General features: G+C 46.0%; 1 protein-coding gene across 1 annotated transcript in view; it reads left to right on the top strand.

Annotated features, from left to right (window-relative positions):
• LOC109468979 overlaps positions 1-14,619 on the top strand; it is a 16,818-nt gene extending 2,199 nt beyond the window's left edge. Inside the window, exons 2-6 of the mRNA XM_019767360.1 lie at positions 5,355-5,539; positions 5,996-6,222; positions 6,443-12,124; positions 12,751-12,951; positions 13,802-14,619. Of these exons, the coding sequence (XP_019622919.1) occupies positions 5,368-5,539; positions 5,996-6,222; positions 6,443-12,124; positions 12,751-12,951; positions 13,802-13,879 (6,360 nt within the window). The 5' untranslated portion in view covers positions 5,355-5,367 and the 3' untranslated portion in view covers positions 13,880-14,619. The remainder of the gene's footprint in view (positions 1-5,354; positions 5,540-5,995; positions 6,223-6,442; positions 12,125-12,750; positions 12,952-13,801) is intronic.
• Positions 14,620-14,890: the final 271 nt, after the last annotated feature.

Below are 14,890 nucleotides of genomic sequence, written 5' to 3'. Positions count from 1 at the left end.
GCTTGGTTAAAAAACGCGAGCCGTTGTAAGCCCACATTGTACTTTATACCAAGCGTTGCCAGGACCCCCATACAGACCCTTTTATACTGATGAACTCAGTCTCAGGTCGAACGATTTACACTATCTGAAATGGGATCCAACATCTATGTTTGGAGATAATACTTGACATATTCTAGCGCCATTCAGATAAAAGCGGTCTACTTTGCATCTTCGTCACTCGCCAAAGATGGAATGTCTACGCTAGCTTAAAGAATACAGCCGTTAGAGAAAATGATGATAATGAACGAACGAAGCGTCTTGAAAGCCGCTGTCCGTAAGGAATGACGTCACCGACGTCACGGACGCTGTTGATCACACGGACGGTGACGTCATTCGCTAAGTGTCGTTAACAGATAGAAAGTCTCTGAAAGGAGAGGGTTACACCGAATCGCGTAAAGCTGGCGTCAGGTAGCAAGAAAAATAGCTCAGCCGACAGGGCTGAGGGCTTTAAATTAAGGAATGACGTCGAAGATCTTTAGTGCAGAATTTTGTAGCAAATTACCAGAAAGACGCCTCACGTAGCTTGTTTCGGGCTGTTTGAAACGCTTTAATTATGCCAAAAATGTGCTAAGAAATGGCAGTAAATGGTAATATCAAACAGATTTTCTTATCCAGAATGTTTTTGTTTCGCCGCCCTGAAATTGTATTGGACGCTTTTTTAAAGTTCAAATCGGCGGGAAAATCGGCCGTGTGTCAAGCCAGATACATGATCCTGCTAAATACATGACTCCGACACTACTTGGGGTTTTTCAATATACCTGAGACAAGGCTAGGGGTGGGAGGGGGTTGGTCATGATGTGGGAGACTAAATCTAACCTAACCTAACCCTAATCGTGAGTCTAACCCAGAGTCTACCCCTAGCCCTAAACAATAATTATAGTGTCTAACCCTAGCCCTGAACAATGATCCTAAAGTCTAACCCTAACGTATAACACCAATCCTAACCCTAACCCTAGCCATAAACACCCGACCTCTAACGTATGTAGCAGCTCAAGGATTTGGCTCAACACCGGCTCATTGTTACGTTTAGCGTACAGAGTGAAACCCTACCGGGAATGGACACCTGTACCTGACGTGTGGGCAGTGCCGTGCCTGTGGGTGTAACAGGATGTTAGTGTTTGGGCAGACGTGCCAACAGGCTAGACTATGGTGATCCGCTCTGTACGTACAATGTGTTAAAGGTAAAGGTAAAACTGTAATCCGCTCTAGACCTACGGGGCGTTAAAAGCAAAGGCGAATCAGTCATCCTCAACTGAGGTTAAGCATGATGCCTTTTCCTCTAGCTAGCTGGGTAAAGTAGTACAGTGCGACTTCGCTAGCTATAGCTTGCTTTTTTAGCAAAGCAAATTTGGGCTCTCCAAGTCTTCTCGATAAGTGTGTTGGGTTCTTTTACGTGCAGAAGTATGGTGGCCGAGGTTTACGCCTGAAGCTACGGGACCATCGGCTTCACGTCCCCATCCGAAAGGATAATTTTTTTTTAAATAATTGAAGCTACGTAAATGAGAGTGTGACTGTAAGCCAGTGCTATCTCATACATTATTCTGGTTCGTTGTCAGTGCTCAACTAGGCAGAAATTTCATCAAAAGAATGATAAAAGTGTGCGTGTAGGTAATCAGTGTAAAGTGCGGGTATCAAATACACGTGTAACATTTTCAATCAACATTAAGCCCCAGCTACTCGGTAATTGGCAATCATTTTGATGGGATTCAATTGACAAAAGCTTTTACACATTGTTTAGACCATGCAACACCAGCCATTTGGTTTTTCGTTTGTATCTGTAAACGGTTTCAACAACCAATTTTTCTTCGGGCTGTGTTCTGTTTTGTACCCATCTTTAAGGTTGACAACCCTAAACCTACTTATTGAGCTGTTTCGGCCCTATAGGTTAATTTTCCATTCTAGATCTGCCCTTTGTTATAATGGAAAATCCCAATGTCATCCGATCTCGCCTATAGTGGGGTTAACGAGACACCTGCTTTGTGGCTCATTTGCATAAAGCGCTTTTGTAGTCATCAGGTGACCACGTGACTTTCGACCAATTAAAGTCTCAGATTGGCACGAATACAATAATAACACTTCTGTGGACCAGTGTGATATTAAGCAATAAGAGCTGCCGGCCGAGCGCCGGCGTTAAGACCGGTATTCAACACTGATACTCGTAACAGGTGGGTCTTGTAATAGCCAGGAATTCAGACTGTTTCCAGGGCCTACACAGGCCGGCTCCTCGGCTCCAGGGTCAACATGCCCCCGAGGAAACTTTAGCTCAACTCACCCGAAAAAGACACTGCTGTGTGGGCCCTTTTAACAGTCTGGATTCCAGGTTAACCTTGCAAATACTGATCATTTGAAATAATGACAGCTATTTTTAGAATTTCAAGGTTTCATGCTTTGAAGCCTTGTTTTGTATGTATGAGTCTTAGAGACGTGAAGATATTAGTACAAGGACATCTGCAGCTTAAGGCTACGTCAAAAATATCACGGCAGCATATTTTGCATCTATTCATCTACCTATCTATTTATGTCTGTGTATCTATGCATGCTTACATGCATGTATCCATGTATTTATCAATTCGTACATTCATCTATCTAGGTATCTATGTATTTGTTTGTCTTGTCATCTCCTATCCCTTTATTTCATACTGTGTATATATACAGTATACACACAAAATGACAGTTCACTTACAAATGAACAATCCGATGTCTGGTGTGCTAATGTAAACATGAAATTGTAGAAGAGATCACGTTATATAAACACGGGCACAAATCTGTACAACACAAGAAGTACTTTCTACACCAACCTGGGAAAAATTACAGCTGATAACGTATTGATCTGCTTACTAAACAGGACATGTACAAGGCATGGTTGTGTAGTATAGCTGTATCTGTAGAATTTGTATTTTTGGGTACAGGTCCGGACCTAAACGTAAGGTGTACCTGCACCTATGCAAACGTAAACGCCCTGAATATCCATTTTAAAAATCCAGGTCGGTACTTGTATCTGATTTCCATTCGTGCACATTCCCAGTACAAATGCACCACTGATGCACAAACAAGGGAGCAACAACAGAGCAATGAAAAAACAACAATGCAATTGCTGTAAAATATTATATAATAATGATCCTATTATTGTTCATCTTGCAATTTTAAGGACATTAACCCTAGGGAGTGTAGCCGTGAAAGACTCTTATTTCCAATAGATAGTCTCCATCAAACCCTCCTGTGACCACCTTTTCTTATATACTCAGCTCCATAAAGAAAATGTTTTCGGCCACACCGATTGCCGTTATTAGAACAGCACTAATAGGTTTTATTCCTGACGCCTTTTTGCCTGAAATCGCCCGGCAACAAACGATGTTTTGCGTGCAACAAACCATCAGCGGCCTGGATCCGTTTGGAGAGAAAAATCAGCACGTCTCATATTACAGCCTCATTTCCTGTCATGTCTTGTATTATTCACATTTTCCTCTTAAATTTAGTTTAATACCCCTCACGCGTCATCGTTACCATGACAACTGGCGAGTGCCATTTGGGTGAAATCTGGGACAGTTTCTCATATACATGTACTGTTGCTGTACATTGTATATATATAGACCTGTTGCAATGTTTATCATTATCTATTTTTCGTCCATAAATATTCAATCATCTAAAAAGGTAAAGGTGTAGAAAGGTCTATGGTACATGTGTGCTGTTTACATGATAAACTACATGAAATTGAATTTATATACTAAAACAATCAATAAAAATAAGAGTAAGAATGACATTTCTAAGAGTAAAAATGACAGTGCACAGTAGTAACAGCTTATGTCCCGAGATGCTTAGCGAATGGATGATTCCATTAGAGACGGGGGTGTTTTTTTGTGGTGACACTCTTTACCTACTGTTGCTGGGCTAGGAGTAGGGGGTGGGCGTGTGGTTTCCGCACCAGAGATCTTATATAATGGTAAGGAAACGCATTTCCCTTTTTATACAGGTAAACTTCCTATCGCCTTGGTGACTGGCTATGCTAGGAGGCATTTTGTTTGATATATCGCTGATGTGACGTCTAGCTTACACAAAAGTTGTAGTTGTGGCTACATATCCAGAGTAACAAAGGAAAAACCATACAGGTGTACGAGTTACGCTATATGGTAACAATAGCATTAGATGCTTAGTAGATCGTGCTGAGTCGAAAATAATCGGGAAAGGAGTGTCTCTTTTTACAGATATACCACTATTTCTAGACCTGATTCTAAGGTATGTTTCTAGTTGTACTGTACTGTACTATTATAGAACCCGCTTGATTTGACCGTGGTGCTGAAAATAGTGTTGTTGTGCAGCGGGCGCTCCAACCAGACCGCGCGGCCGTCCGGCGGCTCCTACTACTACAGCATCTGCTTGACAACCATCGATGCCACTTCAGCACTCATGACTAATGCGTTTGCAATAAGTCAAGAGTGCGCTTAAGAGCCTTTCGCCCTAGTTCACTGCGCTGTTAAAGCGGGTCCGATAAATGCCCTTTTCTTCTTTAACGGTCAACGTGTCTATTAAAATGTATCAAGCAGAAATACAAAATTCAATGCGGATGATATGACATGTAAAATTTCATACAGTGGTATAGTAGTTAAAACACTAGCCTAGAATCGCAGCCTTGTTGGGTAATGTTTCACCTTAGACTGTTATTCCTTTCGTAGAGTGGCTGTAGTTTTCCAGGGTGCATTTTCCAGAACACTAGCTTTTTTTTAAATCTTTTGGGGGGTCGCGTACCATAACCGCCTACAGTAGCATCAAAGTCATACGTTTTATGTCATTTCATTCTAAACGAGAATTCAGGCGGTAAGAGGGGACCCAATCTGTACCTAACAAATGGAATCATTACTGTCATGTCAGCCCGTCAGCAACAATCAGTACAATTCATTACCATGAGGACGTGCATCCATTTGTTTCTATGGGGCACTAGAAATGGCAATTTGTCCCTAGGCAAAGAGGGGCACATCGGGGCCGTCTCATAAGTTCGGCATCGTTTTCAACCCAAAATTTAAATGGTGACATTCTGGATATCCGTAACGCTGAGCGGGGAGGGATTTTATTGCAATATTCTATGTGTGATCAAATACAGCCATATCCCTGAATGGAGACGGAGGACGCCACAAACTGTCCACTATCTTTGATCCAGTGCTTAACGACTCACGTGTCTGTACTCTGTATAATGTTGCAATTGCTAAATTGGATTCATTCCTAGATTCTTGGCAAAATGTGGTAATTTATCTTATTATTGGTCAACATCTGTGCACATCACTTTACATTGTACTGAAATCTCAAATTTTATACTTCAACAGGTAAAGAAAGGCGATGATGGCTCGGAAAAAGAAGAGAGCCACCCTTTGGGACGTCTTGCTGCGGTACCTGTCGGGTCTGGTGTACTTCCTCAGCTGCTTCAACCCTCTCCACTACCTGCCGCAGAGCTTTACTGACGCCATCAACGGACAGTGGTCCGAGGCTCTACTGGCGCTATTCCAAACAGGTGAGAAGTGCGGGGCTTTGAAAAGGTTGGATACAGTTCCAAAATTAGAGAGCAGCAGATGACCTCAATGCCCACTTAGAACGTCAGCCAATCAGATATCATTTCCTGCTGTTGGCTGGAAAGTTATCAACCAATCACGTTGCTGCATATGCTTCAAAGGCACGTGGTTGGCTGGTACTTTTAAACTCTTCAAAAGGGGGCGGAGAGGAAGTGAGATGTATGGGTAAGCATTGGAATGAGGGACATTTGAATGGGTGTGGCCATGATGAGTGAGAAAGTCAGATCACACATGTCCGTGTAAATAGAAGATTCGCTACGTATACGTGTGTCTGCCCTTGGGTAAGAAAGTCCTTCGCAGCCACAAGCCCTTTTAATGGCAAAGTAACGATGGTGTCTGTGTACGTGTCTTGATACATCGACAAATTGAATGTCTAACGGCGGGTCTCTTCTCACCAGAGACGTCCCGTAAGCGCCAGCTGCTCCGATGGGTGCAGGAGAAGGTGCCCGACAAGCACCCCCGGGACTGGACGGGCTCCTGGTCGGACGGGACGCTGCTTTGCGCCCTGGTGGAGGCGCTGGTCCCCGGGACCTGCCCTCGGTACGACCTGCTCAACCCGTCCCAGGGACTCAACAACGCTCGCCTGGGGCTCAAGCTGGCCGAGCGCAACCTGGGTGTGCCGCAGGTAGGAACAGGGGGCGTAGAAACCTCTTCATGAATCTACTAGTATTAAAAGCATTTTGACTAAATAAATACAACATGAAAACTACGGTAACATCGCCGTCGTTCAATTGTTATGCTAAGACTATCATAGTGCAAGGTTCAGGGGATGTAACCGAAGTATTATGTCATAGCTGATTTGTGTTTCACCTTCTATAATAATTTCCGGGTCCATGTCTTCGCAGCTGATTGCCCCGGAAGAGATCTCCGACTCCAGACTGCAGTCATCCGACCGCCTGGCCCGGTACGTCTCCCGCCTCCGCCAAGTGAGCATGCGCCTGGAGAGCACCAACAGCCAATCAAAACGCGTCCTGAGCCCCCAGGTGTCGTTAGAGGACACGGTGGTCAGGGACATCTGTACCGTCAGCGGCAGCGGGCTAACGGTCGCCGAGGTCAACCGGGAGGCCACCTTCAACATCTTCGCGCGAAGCGCAACCATTATCGACTTTGAAGTGCAGATCAAAGTCCCCACCGGACAAGTGACGTCGGAGAGAGTGCGTCAGAGGGCAGGGCTGAGCGTCGAGACGTTCAACCAGATTTTCCTGGAACACAAACGCAAACAGGTGACTCGGACCGGTCAGAAGGGCAGACCCAGACCCAGGAGAGAGCAGGACCCTGATAAAGTCTACCTGGGGTTCGTGTGTACGCACGAGGGGTTCTTCCAAGTGGGGTACACGCCCAAGAAAGCAGGGTTCCACCTCATCACGGTGCTCTGGATGGGGAGCCCGGTAGAGGGCTGCCCCTTCAGAGTACGCGTACAGGACTCCTCGTTGGAGCAGAATAAAATGGTGCTGTTCAAAGACCAGCAAGAGATCACGACTCCGAAAACAGTTCGGCGGACTGGAGGCCCGGACAGGGAACCTCCTGAGAGGGTTCAGGTAGAGGTTGCTAAGGATGACGGGAGAAAAAGGATCGTCCAAGAGTCGTCTGTGATCGGCAGTGAAGCCGGCGCGGTGAGTGAGGATGGCGGGTACGTAGGAGGGACGTACCGGCGAAGAATCGTGAAGCAGCCCTCGGGAGGTTCCGACTCGAGCTCACAAGAGGCGAACGAGAGGAAGAAAATTCAGAACCGACAGGGCTCGGGAAATCAGGAACAGTCCGACTCGGATGTGTCAGAGGGCGCGTTCCGGATCCGGAGGCGAGTCATCCGGCAGGACACAGGCGGGAGCGTCGATATTCCGGACCTGGACACACCAGAGACTAAGAAAGGTGGACAGCGGGCGGCCAGGTTGGAACGGCAAAACTCTGCGTCCGGGATCGTGACGAAGAGGAAGGTTCTGAATATCATCGTGATGGGAGAAGACATCAGTGATGCCTCCCGCCGGGCAAGCATCTTTAAAAGCAGCAGCTCACAAGGAAGCCTCATGTCACAGCAAAGCGGCGATAAAGTGGACCAAACAGGAGACGAGGCCAGAAGTGGACGTTGGAAAGGCGTCAGCACTAGTGTAGATGACAAGGTTGAGCAGAGTGGCTCAAAGGAAGGCTTTGAGACGCAAGGGAAGAAGATAGAAGCAGGAGGACAAAAAGAGTTAGACAAAGCCGCAATCGAAGCGATGTCCAAGAAGCTGTCGAGTGAAGTTATTGTAGATTCGTTTGAGGAGTTAGCGGTGAAGGTGCGGTCGGAATCGTCAGGAAACGGGAGAAGAGGCGATTCCAAAGGTGTGGAAGATGACTCCGTAAAAGTTCGCCGCCGAACACTCGTCAAACAATCGTCGCTGGTTCCGTACCTGAAGGAGGAAGGACCATACGTCATTCCTTCGTGGGTGAAAAATGCACCCGAGAACTCAAACACAAACATTAGGGTACCGGAGAACAAACGGCAGAAGCTTGTGCATCAGTCGTCTCTCATCCCTTACCTGAAAGAGAACGGGGATCCTGAGAGCTGCTCTCCCTCAGAAAACTCAGCGGAACGCTCCAAGCGTGATGATCAGCTCACAGGTCTACTTACCCAGGCACCAGATGAAACACACGTCCCTAGAAAGTCTGCCCTAGCTTCACGGCACCGCGTACTCACACGGCAATCGTCACTGGTACCGTACATGAAGACCGCATCGGAGGAAGGACTTACAGCTTCGTCAGAACAGTCGTCTGTCGTGCGGCTACTTCCGGTAACTCCCGAAATCTCTGTTTATGCGGAGAGCGTACCAATGCAGGAAACTCCACATGATGGCAAAGCTGAGACTGTAAACATTCAGTCGACCAACACGACAACTGATGACCGGAGCAAGACTGAAAAGCGTCCAGTACCCCACCCATCTCGCCGGTTGGTCAAGCAGTCATCCCTCATACCTTACATGAAACTAGCCAGTGTGATGTCGGAAGCAACGGAAGAATCACCAGAAAGTATCTTAGAAAGTAACACCACCACTGACTCCGGCTTTGGAAGTAAAGATGTTGAAAATATAAAGATACCGGACGCAGGTTCTGTAGTAAAAGACCTAGCATCGACTGACACTGAAAACAAGACGAGGGACAAAGAGGAGGACACTCAGTCAACTGATGGGCTACTGTCGCTGCAGGAGTTCCTCGCTATGGAACCACCAAATGTCGTGGGCTTGTCTTCTCAGAAAGGCGAGGGTACGCCCTTAACAGAACCACAAAAATTAACACTCTTAAGACCAATTCTAATAACAGATGACACCTTAATGTCTCTTAAGGAGTTTCTGTCCCTTAGCACTTTCGAACAAATGCAGGCGATCAACCTTATGCAGAAAAGCACCAATCAAACAAAGACTTCAGCAACGGAAGAATGTACTAGCCTGGACACAACTGCTGAAGGTACCACCGAGGAAACGCTGTTTTCTTTAAAAGAGTTTCTCGAGCTGAGAATTCAGGAAGGTTCTCTCAAAGAGGCAAACGATGCTCAGGAAAAGGAAGCAACGAGAGAAGATTCCGATGATGCCCTGATAACACTCAAAGAATTCCTGTCCCTTCGTGACATTGCAGAGCAGAGTCAACCAACGTCAGTCTCCAAAGAGATCACCCAAACACAACAACAAGCCAAAACAAACATTTTCAACGGACAACAGGGTGCAGACAACACACTACCAAACGTAGGCTCTGGTCTGACACCTCTAGAGTCATCCGAAGTAACGGTTGCAGACTCCGGTTGGCAAGACGACATCCATAGTTTCCAGAATCCGTTCGTTACGAATCTTCTGACGACCAGCAGACCACAGGACGAGTGTCGCCACGATCAAGAGGACTTACTGACGTCAGACATGGGTTTGTTAGGCGTCTTTAACGAGAGAAGCGGTTCTAGTACAGAACTACCTTCTGAAAACCAGCCATCAGGAAACTTTAATACAGCGAGGCAAGGAGAGATGGCAAAAGAAAGGGACATAAATGTTGTACATGATCTGATTGACGTAGGGCCTGATGATGACACATTGCTGCCTGGGCGAGCTGCTTCGGATGCTGGCACTACCGGATCATCAAAAGCAGAAAGCCAAGGGCAAATTGGTCAAAGTCGAAGGAATGGCCAGACTAGAGCCCCCCTCCAGCGACAGTCCTCACTTGTACCGTATCTCAAACAGGCTGAAGAAGGAGAAACTTCTTTGCTTTTTGCCAAGGAGCCATTTGGACATAAAGACATTGTGTGCGATGCAATTTCTGAAGATGCTGAAGGAAGTTGCATCGCCGACCGACCGTCGGTGTCAACGCTGGTCAAAAACTGGGAAGAGGTGACTACCAGAAGTGCAGATGACACCGCATCAAGACAACATGACATGAATTACAACGCCGGTAATGGAAGCAATCTCTTCGCAGCAAGCGGTGGTGCCATTGCCGGAAGAGCCTCATTATTAGAGTCCCCATTAACTGACCTGGAGACAGTCATGTTTAGCGCAGACAGGGTGGATGAGGAAACGTTTTCTATTGTCGCTGATGTACAGATAGAGGGACAACACGGTGGTCACGTGGACGTACTGAACACTATAATGGATCAGCTGAATCACCTGGACTCTCCCGTGACAGGCGTGATGTACGATTCGGACCTGGAGAACATGGACATGGACCAGGACTGGATCATCATCGACACAGACCCAGCCGTACAACCCAAGGACATCATACCCGTTAAGGCGGACAAGGAGCCGGGTAGAAGGATGACTGTGCGGTACAGAAGTGAGATTCTTGTTGACATAGGGGAGTATGACCTGGAGAGCCAAGGGAAACTGTTAGCCGCGCAGGAAGAAGCCAAAGTTTTTGCTGACGACGTAGCGTTGAATGGTGATGGTGTTGTTAGACAGAAGAGAGATCAGCACGTGAAATCAGCGTCAGAGAGAAAGTTGTCCTTCATGGCAGATGATGGGAACTTCCCGTCTCTTTTCGTGACGACTATAGATGATGCGCAGGGCGATGAGGTCCAAAATGTTACGGAAAAAGACGCGGGCAGCAGTCAGACAGAATATTTTGGAGCGGATGCGAAAACTCATTCACCATCACCATCATCACTGCTGATGCTCGCTCCAAATACCGGAACCGGATATGATGTAACAGGCGAAGGTGAGGAAGTGTCGTGCCATTGGAGCGTTATGTCGGCAGAGCCGACCAATAGGAACACCGCCATCCAGTTCAAACCTACTGGAAACTCAGCTGCCTTTCTGCCACCCAAAGCCGTGCAATTCCAAAGCATTTCTCAACTAGAAAGGGTACAACCAGGCATGGTGTACCGGAACTCACTGACACTGGAGGTTAACCAAGACCCAGAAAACAGCCCTCAGCAGCCTGTAGAAAACCTCATGCTCACAGAACCGGACAGAAATGGAAGAAGGCGAAGACCGATCCGGGAATCCTTCCGGAGAGCTGTGGTGGATAAAGAGGATGAAAGCCCGGACGGCTCGACTCACGTGCTGGTCAGTGATTGTATCGAGGAAGACGCTTTAAACTCTGGTTTTGTAGACACATTTTCCGTCCGGCCGGCCGCTAGGGTTGACTGTTCACACAAGTCCCTTCAGGTCCACTCGCACCAGATCCGGAAGGAGACCGGGTACCAGGACAGTACCCGGGAGGACATGAGGAGAAGGCACGGGGCTATGGGCGGAGTCAGCAGCATACGGAACCTCCTTCGCTCGGTGGACGAAAAGGTGTCGGAGCTTTCCGACATTGCCAGCGAAGTCATGCACAACTCCTCCCAGCACAGGAACTCTCTAGCCGAGGCGCTTCGCGCTGCAGCGAGGAAAACTTCGGGCGAACTCGGGCCCTTCGACGACGACACAGCCCGGAAGACAACACGGCAGTCCACCGACGATAGCGGCATATCCGACGTGACGATCTACGTGGACGGGAAGGGGCCTTACACGTGGCAGGAAAGACACAACATTTCCTCCTTGGAAGACAGAATCCCTTATTGGCTGCTTGACGACAATGAGTCGGATTCCAGTTATTCTACCGGTGGGCTCCGCATCCCGAATGAGTCCGAGCGGGCCTCTAAAAGTGACTCGGAGTGCGTGACGCGTCGTCCCGATAGGGCAGGCACCCCCGACGTCGGAGACGACTGCCGAAGACGGAGCAATGCTTCACTGCCGGACACGGAGAGCATGCACGATTTCACCGTTCAACTCACGAACGACGGTACGTTCGCTAACATGAGGACGGCGCTTCCTCGTGTCCTCCCCGGCGAGTCCGCCTCGCTGCAGGCCAGTCGGCAGAGCTGGGCAGGTTTCCCTCACAGCTTCCCGAGACGGGCGGTCTTCTCGCCGGGAGGGGACGGCTACGAGGCCGGAGACGAACCCAACGAGGAGGACGAGGGTGACGCCGGGACCAGGAAGGCGGTCGGGCGGAGCAGATCGCGTGTTCTCGCCGGCAGGATCCTGGCGTTCGGCCCGGGGCTGGACCACGGCTTCGTCGGAGCCAAGAACAACTTTCAGGTATTGTTCGTATCCTAGTTACATGTTCTGGTCGGTGTCTTTTAATATGATCCTTTCTTTTTCTTGGTCTCTGTGTAATCTGCAATAGAGCTTCTCTCCCTCCATCATAAAGCGCCCCCTAACACAGAAATTAGTATTGTACTTAGTACTAGTAATACATATGTAGGTCTATCGTACAATGCTAGATAGAGAGTAGGCTTTAAAGCGATTGTATAGTAAAATATGTTCTTTTTTTCGCACAAATTAACAATCTTGAAATAGTCTTATTTGGAAGTTCTGAATCTAAATAAGATCTATATTCTCCTACTTTCAGGTCAGGAAGGATCTTCGGAGACATTCAATAAGTCTTGTGTAGATCTTGAACAGAAAGTTCGGATGGTTTTACCGAAGGAATCAGGATGTTCTAATTGAAAATTGATGACCCTCACTTGCATTGCTTACAAGTACATGCACATTTTTTTCTTTCTGAGCACCCTTTTTCTTATTTCCTTTTCCTTGAAAGTGCTGTGACTATCACTCGAAATACTCTTCCACTTTCCTTCTGGATGTGTCTCCATCCAACTCAGTCACAACGTAACCGCTCTAGAAACACGGAGACCGTTTGATTTTAAAATTTTGTGACGTAGGTATCAACTAGGAATGCTGGGAACGGCGCTCTAAACGTGTCCCTTGTGGGTCCCCGCAAGAACACCGTGGCGGAAGTCAACGTCATCTACACCGGAGATGACCTGTACGAGGTCATCTATGACGTCACGCAGCCCGGATATTACGTCCTCAGCGTCAAGTGGATGGACAGGAACGTTCCCGATAGTCCGTTTATTGTGAAGGTATCATACTGATGCTCTATGAAACTATAGTGCGAGACCACCACAATGCAATTTGAGTGCTAGTAATGTACGAGGTTAAATCCAAAGCAAAAACATGGTTTTATTGATCCCTATGTATATAATACGTAATTTATATGTTCATATGAAGCTATAAGTTAGATCTAGACATGTGTCCATATCGTTTTTGGTCATTTGTATTTTGGTCTTTGTAGCACCATGGCTTTGTATAATAAGCAACTAATAATGTTTAAAAGTGTCATAACGATATAACGTCTATCAGGCTAAAACACCCATCGAGCTGAAAATGCAAATAGATATGATCACTGCCAAGATATATTAAATTCTGTCTCGTAAACCAGGCTAGCGCTGGGCTCGTGCAATGAAATGTACAAAGTAATATATTACATAATAGTGAAGATTTGAACTGTACCATAACCATTATGATCGGCAAACATTATATTAATTGTTGTCCTTTAAGATGCACATATTATGTACTTTAGAAATATTATATGGTTTCTATGTAGAGATCGGTCAGAGACTGGTAACTTCATGCTAATGTAGGTTAGCATAAATAATATGAAGTGCTATATATACATGCATGTACAGTAAATAGATCTCTATTGCAAAAATAGGGTAAATCTTCTATGAAATGGCGCTGGCGTCCAGAAATAGAAAAAACGTTGTAGAACAGAACAAAATATTGGAGCTGAGTGTATAAACTCTTCAGTTGAGTCTTCAGATAGCAGTTAGAGGAAGAAGTTAACCTTTTCTTGGGTCTTGTACAGTTTTGTTGTCGTTACCGACTTAATTGTTTTAGATTGTAGAAATCACCATTTGCGTTTGTCAACAGATTCACGAGGAATGGTCTGTTCCAAATATACCGATCCCGAGGTGCAACTCGCCCTTAGCAACACCCGGCAACGCCTAGCAACCAGGACAAAATGGCGGCGGCGGCCAGTGGTAGTCACGTGACTAAATTCTACTCTCTTTCCAACATTATATCAATTATAAAAGACAAATTCAAAGAAAAATTCTTTATTCTAATTGATTCCTGGGATCGGTATATTCTGTTGAAGTAATACATAGTGAACTATCATAATTTGTATCCATTGCACTGTCACAATATGCATGATAAATTATATGGAAATATTTTGTAGTGCAATCATTGTTCCAGCCTAGAGTGCCTTCAAATGAATACAGAACGTACATGCAAATATCATGATAACAGTTAAGATTAGAGGCTAGGAAAGGAGTCAGGTACGTCATTTATGGAGTAATCGGTATCATGACTTGAACTCTGGTTCATTTTGTTTTAGTTACATTACAACAATGCACTAATTTAACAATATGCAACCCAATAGAATGCAATTTGCAAGATAAGCGAGTAAGAAATGATTTTACTGGCTTAACATTCTAATTACAATTCATTGCTATTTATCATATCCAGGTAATTATCATTCAAAGCTCATAAAAATGTTCTGAATTTATGTAACTATTGTAAACATGTACAATTAATATTATATATGATAGCATTTATCGTTATTCTAGACAGTCAAGAGAGGGAAAGAGGGAGAGAAAGAGAATATTGTACCTATTCTGAAACAATGGAACATTTAAAACCGAAACGTCGGTGATAAGTGACCAAAAGCGCCAGATTTAACCGTTTGTACAAGCTCTCTGGTGAAGAAAGGCTTCAAATTAAAAAGTGTATTGATAAAACTGTCTATTTCTGATTAATTCATTGTATTTTGATGGTCAGAAATAGTTTCAAGGTCAAGAACGAGAGCCGAAAAGACCCGAAGTAAAAACCCCATAAGAGCCCATCGCGTTTTCCAAGTCGCGAAATGGCCAAATCTGGGAATGAGCGAGGCTTCGTTAGCGAGATACGCGCCTTTTCGGAACCGCCGCTCCAAAACGGGGGTGTGATAGGGGATAAATT

Source organism: Branchiostoma belcheri, unplaced genomic scaffold, assembly GCF_001625305.1.
Source record: "Branchiostoma belcheri isolate BF01 breed outbred unplaced genomic scaffold, Haploidv18h27 scaffold2, whole genome shotgun sequence".
NCBI classification, from domain to species: domain Eukaryota; kingdom Metazoa; phylum Chordata; class Leptocardii; order Amphioxiformes; family Branchiostomatidae; genus Branchiostoma; species Branchiostoma belcheri.
Note: the sequence above shows the minus strand (reverse complement) of the source record. Positions and strands in the feature narration are given on the sequence as shown.